This window comes from Aulonocara stuartgranti (assembly GCF_965226115.1).
Source record: "Aulonocara stuartgranti genome assembly, chromosome: 20".
Classification (NCBI taxonomy): Eukaryota; Metazoa; Chordata; class Actinopteri; order Cichliformes; family Cichlidae; genus Aulonocara; species Aulonocara stuartgranti.
Window position 1 is genome coordinate 18,829,941 of NC_138956.1, and position 17,788 is coordinate 18,847,728.

The 17,788-nt window shown below is 41.6% G+C and overlaps 1 protein-coding gene across 16 annotated transcripts in view; it reads right to left on the bottom strand.

The window, feature by feature from the left end:
- LOC309696408 (uncharacterized protein) overlaps positions 1 to 17,788 on the bottom strand; it is a 596,714-nt gene that overhangs the window by 386,220 nt on the left and 192,706 nt on the right. For 4 of the 16 annotated variants that reach the window (XM_082517637.1, XM_082517635.1, XM_082517636.1 and 1 more), the window contains 4 exons: positions 11,816 to 11,893; positions 9,926 to 9,962; positions 9,204 to 9,299; positions 6,648 to 8,440 (listed from right to left, as the gene is read on the bottom strand). The exons of 10 other annotated variants lie outside the window; for them this stretch is intronic. In XM_082517637.1, the coding sequence (XP_082373763.1) occupies positions 9,213 to 9,299; positions 9,926 to 9,962; positions 11,816 to 11,893 (202 nt within the window). In that variant the 3' untranslated portion in view covers positions 6,648 to 8,440; positions 9,204 to 9,212. Of the gene's footprint in view, positions 1 to 6,646; positions 8,441 to 9,203; positions 9,300 to 9,925; positions 9,963 to 11,815; positions 11,894 to 17,788 lie in introns of those variants that run through there. 2 more of the 16 variants (XM_082517639.1, XM_082517638.1) reach the window with 1 other exon arrangement.

Here is a 17,788-nt window from a genome sequence, read left to right on the forward strand (position 1 = left end):
TACACCTGGGCCTGTGGTGCTGACCAATATCATGCACATTTCACCAGGGCCAGTGGTGTTTGCTAAGGCTATTCACATTACACCAGGGTGTGTGTTTCTGACCAATACCATCCACATTTCACCACAGTTTGTGTTGCTGTCTGATGCGATCCACAATACACAACGGCCTGTGCTACTGGCTGAAGACATTCACATTACACCAGGACCTGTGGTGCTGGCCAATACCATCCACATTTCACCAGGACCATTGTTGTTTGGAAGAGGCCATACACTTTACATCACGGACAGTGCTTCCTGTGAGTCCATCTTCAACACAACAGGGCCTGTACTGTTGGCTGAGGCCATCCACATTACACCAGGGCCTTTGGTGCTGGCCAATACCATCCACATTTCACCAGGGCAAATGTTGTTGGCTTCTACCATCCACATAACACCAGGGCCTGTGCTTTTGGCTGAGGCCATCATCACCACACCAGGGCGTGTGGTGCTGGATGAGGCCATCCACATTACACTAGGACCTCTGCTGCTCGTTGATGCCATCCACATTACACCAGGGCCTGTGGTGCTGGCCAATACCATCCACATTTCACCAGGGCCAGTGGTTTTGGCTAAGGCTATTCACATTACACCACTGCCAGTGCTTCCTTTGATTTATTCATCACCACACCACTGCCTGTGTTACTGGCAGAGGCCATCGACATTAAAACCCGGGCCTGTGGTGTTGTCCGAAACCATATACATTTCACCAGGGCTTGTGTTTCTGCCTGATGACATCCACAAAACACAGGGGCCTGTGATACTGGCTGATGCCATCCATATTACACCACTACCAGTGCTTCCTGTGAGGCCATATTCACCACACCAGGGCCTGTGGTGCTGGATGAGGCCATCCACATTACACCAGGGCCTGTGGTGCTGGCCAATACCATCCACATTTCTCCAGGGCCAGTGTTGTTGGCTGAGGCCATCCACATTACACCACTGCCAGTGCTTCCTTTGATTCATTCATCACCACACCAGGGCCTGTGGTGCTGAACAATACCATCCACATTTCACCAGGGCCTGTGTTACTCGTTGATACCATCCACATTTCACCAGGGGTTGTGTTGCTGGCTGATGCGATCCACAACACAAAAGGGCCTGTGCTACTGGGTGAAGATATTCACATTACACCAGGGCCTGTGGTGCTGGCCAATACCATCCACATTTAATCAGGACCACTGTTGTTGGCTGAGGCCATACACTTTACATCAGGGACAGTGCTTCCTGTGAGGCCATCCACATTACACCTGGGCCTGTGGTGCTGGCCAATGCCATCCACATCTCACCAGGGACACTGTTGTTGGCTTCTACCATCCACATTACCCCACGGACAGTGTTTACTTTGAGGCCATCTTCACCCGACCAGGGCCTCTGCTGCTCGTTGATGCCATCCACATTACACCAGGGCCTGTGGTGCTGGCCAATACCATGCACAATTCACCATGGCCAGTGGTTTTGGCTAAGGCTATTCACATTACACCAGGGTGGTAGGTGCTGGCCAATACCATCCACATTTCACCAGGCCCAGTGTTGTTGGCTGAGGCCATCCACTTTACACCAGGGACAGTGCTTCCTGGGAGGCCATCGTCACCACACCAGGGCCTGTACTGTTGGATGAGGACATCCACATTACACCAGGGACAGTGCTTCCTGTGATTCCATCATCACCACACCAGGGCCTGTACTGTTGGCTGAGGCCATCCACATTACATCAGGGCCTGTGGTGCTGGCCAATACCATCCACATTTCACCAGGGCAAATGTTGTTGGCTTCTACCATCCACATAACACCAGGGCCTGTGCTTTTGGCTGAGGCCATCATCACCACACCAGGGCGTGTGGTGCTGGATGAGGCCATCCACATTACACTAGGGCCTCTTCTGCTCGTTGATGCCATCCACATTACACCAGGGCCTGTGGTGCTGGCCAATACCATCCACATTTTGCCAGGGCCAGTGTTGTTGGCTGAGGCCATACACTTCACACCAGGGACAGTGCTTCCCTTGAGGCCATCTTCACACAACCAGGGCCTCTGCTGCTCGTCGATGCCATCCACATTACACCTGGGCCTGTAGCACCAATATGACCTGATATGACCAATATCATGCACATTTCACCAGGGCCAGTGGTGTTGGCTAAGGCTATTCACATTACACCAGGGTGTGTGGTGCTGACCAATACCATCCACATTTCACCACGGTTTGTGTTGCTGTCTGATGCGATCCACAATACACAAAGGCCTGTGCTACTGGCTGAAGACATTCACATTACACCAGGACCTGTGGTGCTGGCCAATACCATCCACATTTCACCAGGACCATTGTTGTTGGCTGAGGCCATACACTTTACATCACGGACAGTGCTTCCTGTGAGACCATCTTCAACACAACAGGGCCTGTACTGTTGGCTGAGGCCATCCACATTATACCAGGGCCTGTGGTGCTGGCCAATACCATCCACATTTCACCAGGGCAAATGTTGTTGGCTTCTACCATTCACATAACACCAGGGACGGTACTTCCTGTGAGGCCATCTTCACCCGACCAGGGCCTCTGCTGCTTGTTGATGCCATCCACATTACACCAGGGCGTGTGCTACTGGCTGATGCCATCCACAATACACAAGGGCCTGTGCTCCTGGCTGATGCCATCCACATTACACCAGGGCCAGTGCTCCCTGTGAGGCCATCTTCACCACACCTGGGACTGCGTTGCTGGCTGATGTGATCCACAATTCACAAGTGCCTGTGCTACTGGCTAAGGCCATTCACATTAAACCAGGGTGTGTGGTGCTGGCTGATGCCGTCCACAATACACAAGGGCCTGTGCTCCTGGCTGATGCCATCCACATTACACCAAGGCCAGTGGTGTTGGCTGAGGACATACACATTACACCTGGGCCTGTGGTGCTGAACCATTTCATGCACATTTCACCAGATAAAGCGGTGTTGGCTATGGCCATTCACATTACACCAGGGTGTGTGGTGCTGGCCAATACCATCCGCATTTCACCAGGGCCACTGTTCTTAGCTGAGGCCATACACATTACACTAGGGCCTGTGCTACTGGCTGATGCCATCCACAATACACAAAGGCCTGTGCTCCTGGCTGATGCCATCCACATTACACCAGGGCCAGTGGTGTTGGCTTAGGACATTCACATTACACCTGGGCCTGTGGTGCTTTCCAATACCATCCATATTTCACCAGAGACAGTGTTGTTAGATCAGGCCATCCACATTACAACAGGGCCTGTGATACTGGCTGAGGACATTGCATTTCACCAGGGCCTGTGGTCATGGCTGAGGCCAACTACATTTCACCAGGGCCTGTGTTGGTGGCTGATCCCATCCACAATATACAAAGGCCTGTGCTACTGGCTGATGCCATCCACATTACACCAGGGCCAGTGCTCCCTGTGAGGCCATCTTCACCACACCAGGGCCTGCGTTGCTGGCTGATGTGATCCACAATTCACAAGGGCCTGTGCTACTGGCTAAGGCCATTCACATTAAACCAGGGTGTGTGGTGCTGACCAATACGATCCATATTTCACCAGGGCCACTTTTGTTGGCTGAGGCCATCCACATTACACCAGGGCCTGTGTTACTCGTTGATGCCATCCACATTACACCAGGGCCTGTGGTGCTGGCCAATACCGTCCACAATTCACCAGGGCCACTGTTGTTGGCTGAGGCCATAAACATTATACCAGGGACAATGCTTCCTGTGAGGCCATCTTCACCACACCACTGCCTGTGTTACTGGCATAGGCCATCGACATTACACCAGGGCCTGTGGTGTTGTCCGAAACCATCCACATTTCACCAGGGCTTGTGTTTCTGCCTGATGACATCCACAAAACACAGGGGCCTGTGATACTGGCTGATGCCATCCACATTACACCGGGGACAGTGCTCCCTGTGAGGCCATATTCACCACACCAGGGCCTGTGCTGCTGGCTGATACCATCCACATTTTACCAGGGCCTGTCCTACTCGTTGATGCCATCCACATTACACCAGGGCCTGTGCTACTGGCTGAGGCCAACTAAATTTCACCAGGGCCTGTCCTACTCGTTGATGCCATCCACATTACACCAGGGCCTGTGGTGCTGGCCATATATCATCCACATTTCACATTTCACCACTGCTGTTGGCTGAAACCAAAAATATTACACCAGGGACAGTGCTTCCTGTGAGGCCATCTTCACCACACCAGGGCCTTTACTGTTGGATGAGGCCATTCACATTACACCAGGGCCTGTGGTGCTGGCCAATACCATCCACATTTCACCAGGGCAACTGTTCTTAGCTGAGGCCGTCCACATTACACCAGGGCCAGTGCTCCCTGTGAGGCCATCTTCACCACACCAGGGCCTGTGGTGCTGGATGAGGCCATCCAAATTACACCAGGGCCTGTGGTGCTGGCCAATACCATCCACATTTCACCAGGGCCAGTGTTGTTGGCTGAGGCCATCCACATTGCACGACTGCCAGTGCTTCCTGTGAGGCCATCAACACCATAGCAGGGCCTGTGGTGCTGAATGAGGCCATCCACATTACACCAGGGCTTGTTTTGCTGGCTTAAGCGATCCACAATACACAAGGGCCTGTGCTACTGGCTGATGCCGTCCACATTTCACCAGGCCCTTTGTTTCATGATTTACGCAAACTACATTTCACCAGGGCCTTTGTTGCTGGCTGATCCATGCACGTATATATACTGTTTCGCCCGAAACAAAGTATAGGTTTTCATTATGTGTATAACTTGAAAATTTTAGCTCAAGCAGCTGCAAAACCTGTTTGCCCAGCACGGCGATATTGAAGTCTTTAAGATAAAGCCATAAATATGTGACTCTGCGTCATCTATCAAAAGTTGCATCTATTTATATGAAGTTGTAAAGAAATGCTTTCTTTCGCCAAGACAGTGCGTTTCTCACTGTTACATGTATTTGAAAGGGGACCTCGCCCGAAGAAAAGTTTAGGTTTTCATTATGTGAATAACTTGAAAATCTTAGCTCAAACATCTTTAAAACCTGTTTGCCCAGCACGGGGATATTGAATTCTATAAGATAAAGCCATAAATATGTGAGTCTGAGTCGTCTATCAAAAGTTACAGCTACTTATATGAAGTTGTACAAAAAGGCTGTATTTCGTCAAGACAGTGCGTTTCTTGCTATTTCAATTCATTTGAATGGGGAACTCGCCCGAAACAAAGTATAGGTTTTCATTATGTGAATAACTTGGAAATCTTAGCTCAAACAGCTGCAAAACCTGTTTGCCTACCACGGGGATATTGATGTCTATAAGATAAAGCCATAAATATGTGTGTCTGAGGCTTCTATCAAAAGTTACAGCTATTTATATGAAGTTGTTCAAAAACGCTTTATTTCGCCAAGACAATGCGTTTCTCACTGTTACATGCATTTGAATGGGAAACTCGCCCGAGACAAAGTATAGGTTTTCATTATGTGAATAATTTTAAAATCTTAGCTCAAACGGCTGCAAAACCTGTTCTGTTTGCCCAGCACGGGGACCTTGAGTTCTATAAGATAAAGCCATAAACATGTTTGTCCGAGTCTTCTATCAAAAGTTACAGCTATTTATATGAAGTTGTACAAAAACGCTTTCTTTCGTCAAGACAGTGCGTTTCTGCCCGTTACATGCATTTGAATGGGGAACTCGCCCGAAACAAAGTATAGGTTTTCATTATGTGAATAACTTGAAAATCTTAGCTCAAACAGCTGCAAAACCTGTTTGCCCAGAACGGGGATATTGAAGTCTATAAGATAAAGCCATAAACATGTGTGCCCGAGTCTTCTATCAAAAGTTACAGCTATTTATATGAAGTTGTACAAAAACGCTTTCTTTCGCCAAGACAGTGCGTTTCTCACTGTTACATGCATTTGAATGGGGAACTCGCCCGAAACAATGTATAGGTTTTCATTATGTGAATAACTTGAAAATCTTAGCTCAAACAGCTGCAAACCCTGTTTGCCCAGCACGGGGATATTGAAGTCTATGAGATGAAGCCATAAACACACTGTAAACCCGAACAAGTTGACTGAACTTAAAACTTTTGTGGAAACTGATTACCTCAAAAGATTTAAGTACACAAACTCACATCTTCTAAGTATGGGGTACTCAAAATTTGTATTTATTGTTAACCTAAAAGTTGAAAATTATATTTTATATTTTATTAATTGAGCTTTACTCAAAGACTGTATACTTTAATTTCAATATTTTTGTGTTTCTTGTAGTTTATTATTTTGATGCAACACAATGCAATTATATTACAACCTAAACTCAAATTATCTGATTATTAATTAAAACATATTTATGTTTCAATGTTTGAGTGTAGACTACTAAAAAAAAAGTACAGAAATTCAGTTACTTTACATTTTGTTTATTTAACATTTTTTCATGAAAATTTAAAAACATCACAAAAAAAATTGTCTTAACATAAATTAATAATAAAATAAATATAACATGACATTTTCCTTTTTAAATCATATTTTCATATTTAAATAATAATAAATAAATTAATAAATAAATAAATAAATTAATTAATTAATTAAACCAACAAATGAATGAATACATTAAAAAGAAAAAAAAATGTTTTTATAAAACAACTAACATGGACATCAGCACCATAAAGTGAGCATTATAAATTCTGTGTAGAACATTTATCTTTTTATAAAATCACAAAGGACGACATCAGTCCTAATTGCATCTTTCTCAAAATACACAAAAATGCAAAACAAAAAGTCAAATACTAATCACTTTTTTAAAAAATAGAAATGAAAAACAATTTTTAAAAATGGGTACAAAGACGATCAGCTTCCAAATAACCAGATAAGGCAGTCAAGTATAGGAAAATTAGGTAAACTGATGGAGTTAAATCCACCCAAAGCCTGTAGTAAACTTAAAGTGCTTCAAACAAAGTGCTCAGTAACAGAGATGCATGTCCTAACAAACATTGCCTTACATTCCTTAAGAACATGTAGGCAGGGGTTTCAGGGGTTTGCCGTCATCAAGCCCCATGAAGATATTTTGGACAAAGGCAAATGTGTGAACCAGCTTCCTGGGGTAGTCTAAATGCAGAGCATAGATCAAGCCAAACAATAAAGCAAATGCATCTGCAAATCTGGGAATATCACGCATCACCTAGTCGCCTTTCACCACAACAGCCATGCTTGAGGAAGTAAAATGGACTGGACTGGGAAGCGCCGTCGGTAATAGGGGTGGGTTTTTATAATCGATTCATCGATTAAAATCGATTCTGGCTTGGATAACGTAAAATCGATTCATTAAAATCCTGAATCGATTTTTTAATATAAATTTATTTTGCCCGAAATGCCAGAATCTCTGGTGACATCTCACAAAATTTCAAGAACCACCAAACAGCTAAGACAGTAAATGAGAGCAGGTACACGGATTCTGCACAAAGACAAAACCCGCAGATCAGAATCAGTGAGATGTCGCCTTTCTCACGCTCGGGGCTGAAAGCCGACAGCTCGCTGATTCTGATCTGTCGGCGGTCCGCGCTTTGTGTTCACGCCCTTTATGCGCCGATTCTAAAGCTGTTAGTTTGATGTCTCTCCAAACAACATTGACCGAACCAGCAGCAAAAGAAGATCCAAACTACGCTTCACATAAACATCGTCATGAATTCACTCTGACTTTTCCTGTTTTGCTTCCACCGCGATGCACAGCTCTCTCTCTCTCTCTCTCTCCCTCTCTCTCTCCCTCCCTCTCTCTGTCTCTCTCTGTCTGTCTGTTTTCTGCATTATTCGCTTGCTTGTTACGCACAAGTCTACTGTTGTTTACAGCGCTGTCGGCTGCTGTTTTTTTCCCTTTTACTTACTTCCGAAAAGAAAACCTAATTTCTGCTGTTCAATACTGAACAAATTTAAACTTTTTAAAATTATTCAAAATGCAAAACGCCGTGTCTCTAATAAAACCGCTGTAACTTCAGAGGTAATGTTCATATGTTGATTAATGGTTTTCTTTCGTTTTTGATGTACTGCAGAATATTTTTATAAAATCCCAGGCCAGGAAACTCACCTTCATGTATTTCTGTGTTTTATCTTCAGCTACTTTGACACAAAGGCATCTGCTGTGATGCTCACACCTGTGATAAAGTCTTGCTTGTGTCAGCTTCCTTTTTATTGATACAAAAATATGTAAATGTACTGATCTGAATTATAATATTTCTGACTGTCAAAATTTCCCAGATTTAAATCGAATCGAATCGTGGATCGAATCGATTCGGGACCTTGTGAATCGGAATTGAATCGATTCTAGAAATCAGTGACGATACCCAGCCCTAGTCGGTAACCACAGTGAGAAGGGCAACTGGAGTGTCAATGAGGGTCGACTCATCCAATGCGTCCGCCTGGAATAGACACAGTATCAATGGTAAATGGCCTGTATTTGTATAGCGCTTTACACATTCAGTCATCCAGACACATTCACACACTGGTGATGGCAGCTACATTGCAGCCACAGCCACCCTGGGGCGCACTGACAGAGGCGAGGCTGCCGGACACTGGTGCCACCGGGCCCTCTGACCACCACCAGTAGGCAACGGGTGAAGTGTCTTGCCCAAGGACACAACGACCGAGACTGTCGGAGCCAGGGCTCGAACCGGCAACCTTCTGATTACAAGACAAACTGCCAGCTCTTGAGCCATGATTGCCCCAATTAAATAAGTAAGGTTGGTTTGAGAGAATGTGACAAGCATGACCTGTAATCTAGCAAAACATTCAGCAGTGTAGTAGGTTACTTTGTAACGAGTTAGGGTACTCTACTTTTTTTGAAAAATGTACATTAACGTGTTAGCTTTTTGCATTACATAATTTGTATTTTTGTTATTTTTCTAAAAAAAAAAAGTAATTTTTTATTTCATGACTTTATCTCAAAAAGAAACTAAATCTTGACTTCAGCCTGGCTTTTGGGCCACCTGCAGCATAGCCATAGTGCTGTGATATGCCTGTGCCCTGCTCCTGACCTGTGTGTGTTTGTGTGTGAGGGTTTTCTAAAGAGAGGGTATTTTGTTTGTACAATTTGTTAGCTGCTAGGGTATTAAATTGTATTTAAAGAAATCCATAGCATTTTATCTTACTGGCAGAATTTAAGTAATGCAAAAATACACTTACATTACATGTCTAAAAGAATTTTGGGTCCTCCTCCCACAGGTATACAGGAAGGGCACGAAGTACTGCAGTGCGTTTCACGTTGATATCAGGTGCCTCCTAAAAAGGGAAAAGAAAAGTTCATTTAACGCAAAGTTTTCAGGTGTCATTCTTTGGGGAGAATACATGTTTATGAAACTGCATGACATCAGACTCTACTAAATTTTGGAGACTTTTCTTTTAAGATACAACCTTTCTGTCTCTTGTGACAGAGAGTCTGTTTCTTAATCATTTGACAAAAACCCTACACAGTATTTTAAAATAGTGTTCTCCAGATCAGAGCTGTAATCTATATAGAACATGGGGTTCAAAGCAAGGAAAAATTGTGTGTTTATCAGTGAAACTTTTAATTTGTGTTAATTTTATCATTATCAATATATGAAATCTTCACCTTAAGGGACTTAATGAATGGTTTCTTCTAAAAATTTGAAATGATTGAGTCATTTCACATCATATGAAAATATTAATTTTTAATACAAATTTGGCCCTACAAAAATGGAAACTCAGTAACAAAGCTAATGGAGATTCTCTAAACACGAGCGAATATCACAGTAAAATTGTTGATTGTGATTTACACATTGGATGTATCCTCAGTGATTTGGTACAATTATACAACATTTTATAAGAACTGAACAACTGATGAAACAACTTACTTATGTGACCACATATGAAGTGTTATAACTTACCACAAAAGGTGAACTGTGCCACTGACCCTTGGTAGAGCTGCACATGATAAAAAAAAAAAAAAGCATTATAAATACTAACACAGCTATTAATAATTAGGGGTACATTTAAGATGTTAATGTCACAAAATAAAATAGACTGGTAGAAAGAAGTACAAGGAAATGGTAATGGGGGGAGCCATGAAAATAGATCTTTTCAACATGAGAGGAACTACCAGACCCCTGTCATCAACGAGTGCCCAGTGGAGAGAATGGACAGCTTCAAATACCTCGGAGTTCACATCACGCAGGACCTGTCATGGTCCTGTCACATCAACACCGTGGTGAAAAAGGCCCGTCAGCGTCTCTACCACCTCAGACGCTTGAGAGACTTCCAACTGCCCTCCAAGGTGCTCAGGAACTTTTACTCCTGCACCATAGAGAGCATCCTGACGGGAAACATCTTAACCTGGTTCGGGAACAGCACCGTGCAGGACAGACGAGCTCTACAGAGGGTTGTGCGGTCAGCTGAGCGCACCATCCGCTCCGAGCTCCCTGACCTGCACTCAATCTACAGCAGGCGGTGCTGGACCAAGGCCAGGAAGATCGTGAAGGACCTCAGCCATCCCAACAACAGACTGTTCTCTCTGTTGAGGTCAGGAAAGCGATTCCGCTCCCTGAAGACCAACACAGAGAGACTGAGGAGGAGCTTCTTCCCGCAGGCGATACGGTCTCTCAATCACACCACCACACAGTACTGACCCACACATACAGTTCTTACACACACTGGACATTCTGGACATTGTTTCACTTCATTACTTAAATCACGCTGCTGTTATTGTGTATATGCTGCTGTTATTGTGTATATATTTATTTATATTTCTTCATACATTCTTATATAGTTCTATATTGTGTATTTTGTTGTACAGTTATTTTATTTTCAACTTTAATTTATATATTTTATCTTATTCTCCCAGTTAAATTTACCCTTCATTCTAATTTGTGTTGTACAGTTATTTCATTTTTAACCTTAATTTATATTTTATTCCTTCCTAGTTAAATTTACCCTTTTTAATTTTTCATATTTATTTCCTATCTTATTCATAGCCTTTTCCTTTTTTGTTTTCTTTAGGTCACGAGCAGTTGTCCAAGCATTTCACTACATATCGTACTGTGTATGACTGTGTACGTGACAAATAAAATTTGAATTTGAATTTGAATTTATTTGATTCGGTGTGACAAAGCCAGGGCATGATTTTTTTTTAAAAAACAGGTTGTCACGGTCCTGGGTCAGTGACCCAGTGTTTTGAGTTTCTTGTGCCTCTGAGTTTTTTGTATTATGTTCTTAGTTCTCTTTGTTGTCCCAGCTTGTTCTTTAGTGTAGTGTCTTAGTTTGGTGTTCTTGTATTCTGTTTAGTTCTGAGTATTTGGTAGCTGCCCTCTGTGTTTCTTAGTTGCTCTGTCTCCCCTAGTCTAGTTTGCATCTGTGCTAATTCCTGTTCTACTTTGAAGGTCTGTGTCTCATGTGAGTGTATCCTACTTTGCTCCCTTGTCTCGTCAGTTCTGATTTCTCCCAGCTGTGCTCTCCTTCTGTGTCTCATTCCCCTCGTTACTTCACTTTGTATTTAAACCCTGTGTTTCTCTGAGTCAGTGCTGCGTCGTCCCTCAAGCTGTGTGTTTCCTCCTGTGCCTCTCTGCAAGGTGTGAGTTTATATTTTCCCAGTTTAGTTTTGTATGCTCGTTTTCTGTGACCAGCAATTAAAGATGTGATTTTGAGTTCATCCCCTGAGTCTGAGTCCTGCATTTTGGGTCCAACTCCTGCCTGCCGCACAGCGATTCATGACACAGGTCTTTTAACCTAAAAATGTTTAATGGCCATGAAGAAAGGACTCTTCAATAGATCTTTCAACTCACCTGTGTTTACTGTCTCCACCTGAAATTAATTGCAGTCTGAATTTTTTTTCTTCTGTCTTTTGGTCTTCGGTCTTCAGCCTTGGAAGAAAAAATAAAAATATTGAAAACCTTATTAGCACACTAAATATACAACACCTTGCTATATTTCAATTGTTTTAGATAGAAGTTGCCACTGCTAGCTAAGTCACTTTTGAATGATGCTAATGAGAAGAAAAAAAAAAACCTGCCGAACAATGAGGCTGCTGTTGTAAAAACGCCAACTTTCTTGCGTTGGCAAGGGGTCGTTGAAATATCACTAAGACCCTTTCTTTGTGTGATTCTTCGTAAAACTGTTTTAATCGGTTAAAACTGTAAAACTGACGACATAATCTATGTTTGAAAAAGAGCGCGAACAACTATTCACCACCTGGGTCTGTGCTTTTAACACAACAGCGCATTCGAAAACAAGTTATTGGCTGCAACATATTAATATACTTGCTTTTTTACGGAAAAAAACTAAACATAACGAAGGTTCCGTTTTACTTACAAGTTTCTCCAAATGTGTTCTCCAGTCGCTCGAGAAGGGCAGCCATATTGAACAGAATTTTCTGTCAACGTCGTTCAGGTTAGAGAGAAAAGGTCATGACGTCATGACATGCGGAGCTCGGAAAAAAAACATTTACTCAAAAATCATAATTAAGAAAGCAGTATTTACTCTTAACTTCTAAGCCATGTACAATTATAACTGTTTGAATCGTTAACTGAACAGAAAAGTTTTAAGTTGTTTTAACTATGTGAGGAGTTTCAATTGTTATATCCAGAAACTTTATAAGTCAGGTAGACTGTTGGGGTTTACAGTGCATGTGTGTCCGAGTCTTCTATCAAAAGTTACAGCTATTTATATGAAGTTGTACAAAAATGCTTTCTTTCGCCAACACAGTGCGTTTCTCACTGTTACATGCATTTGAATGGGGAACTCGCCCGAAACAAAGTATAGGTTTTCATTATGTGAATAACTTGACAATCTTAGCTCACACAGCTTTAAAACCTGTTTGCCCAAAACGGGGATATTGAAGTCTATAAGATAAAGCCATAAACATGTGTGTCCGAGTCTTCTATCAAAAGTTACAGCTATTTATATGAAGTTGTACAAAAACGCTTTCTTTTGCCATGACAGTGCGTTTCTCACTGTTACATGCATTTGAATGGGGAACTCGCCCGAAACAAAGTATAGGTTTTCATTATGTGAATAACTTGAAAATCTTAGCTCACACAGCTTTAAAACCCGTTTTCCCAGCACGGGGACATTGAGTTCTATAAGATAAAGCCATAAACATGTGTGTCCGAGTCTTCTATCAAAAAGTTACAGCTATTTATATGAAGTTGTACAAAAACGCTTTCTTTCGCCAACACAGTGCGTTTCTCACTGTTACATGCATTTGAATGGGGAACTCGCCCGAAACAAAGTATAGGTTTTCATTATGTGAATAACTTTAAAATCTTAGCTCACACAGCTTTAAAACCCGTTTTCCCAGCACGGGGACATTGAGTTCTATAAGATAAAGCCATAAACATGTGTGTCCGAGTCTTCTATCAAAAAGTTACAGCTATTTATATGAAGTTGTACAAAAACGCTTTCTTTCGCCAACACAGTGCGTTTCTCACTGTTACATGCATTTGAATGGGGAACTCGCCCGAAACAAAGTATAGGTTTTCATTATGTGAATAACTTTAAAATCTTAGCTCAAACAGCTGCAAAACCTGTTTTCCCAGCACGGAGACCTTGAGTTCTATAATATAAGGCCATAAACATGTTTGTCTGAGTCTTCTATCAAAAGTTACAGCTATTTCTATGAAGTTGTACAAAAACGCTTTCTTTCGCCAAGACAGTGCGTTTCTCACTGTTACATGCATTTGAATGGGGAACTCGACTGAAACAAAGTATAGGTTTTCATTATGTGAATAACTTGGAAATCTTAGCTCAAACAGCTGCAAAACCTGTTTTCCCAGCACAGGAACCTTGAGTTCTATAAGATAAAGCCATAAACATGTGTATCCGAGGTTTCTATCAAAAGTTACAGCTATTCATATGAAGTTGTACAAAAACGCTTTCTTTCGCCAAGACAGTGCGTTTCTCACTGTTACATGCATTTGAATGGGGAACTCGACTGAAACAAAGTATAGGTTTTCATTATGTGAATAACTTGGAAATCTTAGCTCAAACAGCTGCAAAACCTGTTTTCCCAGCACGGGGACCTTGAGTTCTATAATATAAGGCCATAAACATGTTTGTCTGAGTCTTCTATCAAAAGTTACAGCTATTTCTATGAAGTTGTACAAAAACGCTTAATTTCGCCAAGACAGTGCGTTTCTCACTGTTACATGCATTTGAATGGGGAACTCGACTGAAACAAAGTATAGGTTTTCATTATGTGAATAACTTGGAAATCTTAGCTCAAACAGCTGCAAAACCTGTTTTCCCAGCACGGAGACCTTGAGTTCTATAAGATAAAGCCATAAACATATGTATCCGAGTCTTCTATCAAAAGTTACAGCTATTCATATGAAGTTGTACAAAAACGCTTTCTTTCGCCAAGACAGTGCGTTTCTCACTGTTACATGCATTTGAATGGGGAACTCGACCGAAACAAAGTATAGGTTTTCATTATGTGAATAACTTGGAAATCTTAGCTCAAACAGCTGCAAAACCTGTTTTCCCAGCACGGAGACCTTGAGTTCTATAATATAAGGCCATAAACATGTTTGTCTGAGTCTTCTATCAAAAGTTACAGCTATTTCTATGAAGTTGTACAAAAACGCTTTCTTTCGCCAAGACAGTGCGTTTCTCACTGTTACATGCATTTGAATGGGGAACTCGACTGAAACAAAGTATAGGTTTTCATTATGTGAATAACTTGGAAATCTTAGCTCAAACAGCTGCAAAACCTGTTTTCCCAGCACGGGGACCTTGAGTTCTATAATATAAGGCCATAAACATGTTTGTCTGAGTCTTCTATCAAAAGTTACAGCTATTTCTATGAAGTTGTACAAAAACGCTTTCTTTCGCCAAGACAGTGCGTTTCTCACTGTTACATGCATTTGAATGGGGAACTCGACTGAAACAAAGTATAGGTTTTCATTATGTGAATAACTTGGAAATCTTAGCTCAAACAGCTGCAAAACCTGTTTTCCCAGCACGGGAACCTTGAGTTCTATAAGATAAAGCCATAAACATGTGTATCCGAGGCTTCTATCAAAAGTTACAGCTATTCATATGAAGTTGTACAAAAACGCTTTCTTTCGCCAAGACAGTGCGTTTCTCACTGTTACATGCATTTGAATGGGGAACTCGACTGAAACAAAGTATAGGTTTTCATTATGTGAATAACTTGGAAATCTTAGCTCAAACAGCTGCAAAACCTGTTTGCCCAGCACGGGGATATTGAGTTCTATAAGATAAAGCCATAAACATGTTTGTCTGAGTCTTCTATCAAAAGTTACAGCGATTTATATGAAGTTGTTCAAAAACGCTTTATTTCGCCAAGACAATGCGTTTCTCACTGTTACATGCATTTGAATGGGAAACTCGCCTGAAACAAAGTATAGGTTTTCATTATGTGAATAATTTTAAAATCTTAGCTCAAACGGCTGCAAAACCTGTTTGCCCAAGCACGGGGATATTGAGTTCTATAAGATAAAGCCATAAACATGTTTGTCTGAGTCTTCTATCAAAAGTTACAGCGATTTATATGAAGTTGTTCAAAAACGCTTTATTTCGCCAAGACAATGCGTTTCTCACTGTTACATGCATTTGAATGGGAAACTCGCCTGAAACAAAGTATAGGTTTTCATTATGTGAATAATTTTAAAATCTTAGCTCAAACGGCTGCAAAACCTGTTTGCCCAAGCACGGGGATATTGAGTTCTATAAGATAAAGCCATAAACATGTTTGTCTGAGTCTTCTATCAAAAGTTACAGCTATTTATATGAAGTTGTACAAAAACGCTTTCTTTCGCCAAGACAGTGCGTTTCTCACTGTTACATGCATTTGAATGGGGAACTCGACCGAAACAAAGTATAGGTTTTCATTATGTGAATAACTTGGAAATCTTAGCTCAAACAGCTGCAAAACCTGTTTTCCCAGCACGGAGACCTTGAGTTCTATAATATAAGGCCATAAACATGTTTGTCTGAGTCTTCTATCAAAAGTTACAGCTATTTCTATGAAGTTGTACAAAAACGCTTTCTTTCGCCAAGACAGTGCGTTTCTCACTGTTACATGCATTTGAATGGGGAACTCGACCGAAACAAAGTATAGGTTTTCATTATGTGAATAACTTGGAAATCTTAGCTCAAACAGCTGCAAAACCTGTTTTCCCAGCACGGAGACCTTGAGTTCTATAATATAAGGCCATAAACATGTTTGTCTGAGTCTTCTATCAAAAGTTACAGCTATTTCTATGAAGTTGTACAAAAACGCTTTCTTTCGCCAAGACAGTGCGTTTCTCACTGTTACATGCATTTGAATGGGGAACTCGACTGAAACAAAGTATAGGTTTTCATTATGTGAATAACTTGGAAATCTTAGCTCAAACAGCTGCAAAACCTGTTTTCCCAGCACGGGAACCTTGAGTTCTATAAGATAAAGCCATAAACATGTGTATCCGAGGCTTCTATCAAAAGTTACAGCTATTCATATGAAGTTGTACAAAAAACGCTTTCTTTCGCCAAGACAGTGCGTTTCTCACTGTTACATGCATTTGAATGGGGAACTCGACTGAAACAAAGTATAGGTTTTCATTATGTGAATAACTTGGAAATCTTAGCTCAAACAGCTGCAAAACCTGTTTTCCCAGCACGGGGACCTTGAGTTCTATAATATAAGGCCATAAACATGTTTGTCTGAGTCTTCTATCAAAAGTTACAGCTATTTCTATGAAGTTGTACAAAAACGCTTAATTTCGCCAAGACAGTGCGTTTCTCACTGTTACATGCATTTGAATGGGGAACTCGACTGAAACAAAGTATAGGTTTTCATTATGTGAATAACTTGGAAATCTTAGCTCAAACAGCTGCAAAACCTGTTTTCCCAGCACGGGAACCTTGAGTTCTATAAGATAAAGCCATAAACATGTGTATCCGAGGCTTCTATCAAAAGTTACAGCTATTTCTATGAAGTTGTACAAAAACGCTTTCTTTCGCCAAGACAGTGCGTTTCTCACTGTTACATGCATTTGAATGGGGAACTCGACTGAAACAAAGTATAGGTTTTCATTATGTGAATAACTTGGAAATCTTAGCTCAAACAGCTGCAAAACCTGTTTGCCCAGCACGGGGATATTGAGTTCTATAAGATAAAGCCATAAACATGTTTGTCTGAGTCTTCTATCAAAAGTTACAGCGATTTATATGAAGTTGTTCAAAAACGCTTTCTTTCGCCAAGACAGTGCGTTTCTCACTGTTACATGCATTTGAATGGGGAACTCGACTGAAACAAAGTATAGGTTTTCATTATGTGAATAACTTGGAAATCTTAGCTCAAACAGCTGCAAAACCTGTTTTCCCAGCACGGGAACCTTGAGTTCTATAAGATAAAGCCATAAACATGTGTATCCGAGTCTTCTATCAAAAGTTACAGCTATTCATATGAAGTTGTACAAAAACGCTTTCTTTCGCCAAGACAGTGCGTTTCTCACTGTTACATGCATTTGAATGGGGAACTCGACCGAAACAAAGTATAGGTTTTCATTATGTGAATAACTTGGAAATCTTAGCTCAAACAGCTGCAAAACCTGTTTTCCCAGCACGGAGACCTTGAGTTCTATAATATAAGGCCATAAACATGTTTGTCTGAGTCTTCTATCAAAAGTTACAGCTATTTCTATGAAGTTGTACAAAAACGCTTTCTTTCGCCAAGACAGTGCGTTTCTCACTGTTACATGCATTTGAATGGGGAACTCGACTGAAACAAAGTATAGGTTTTCATTATGTGA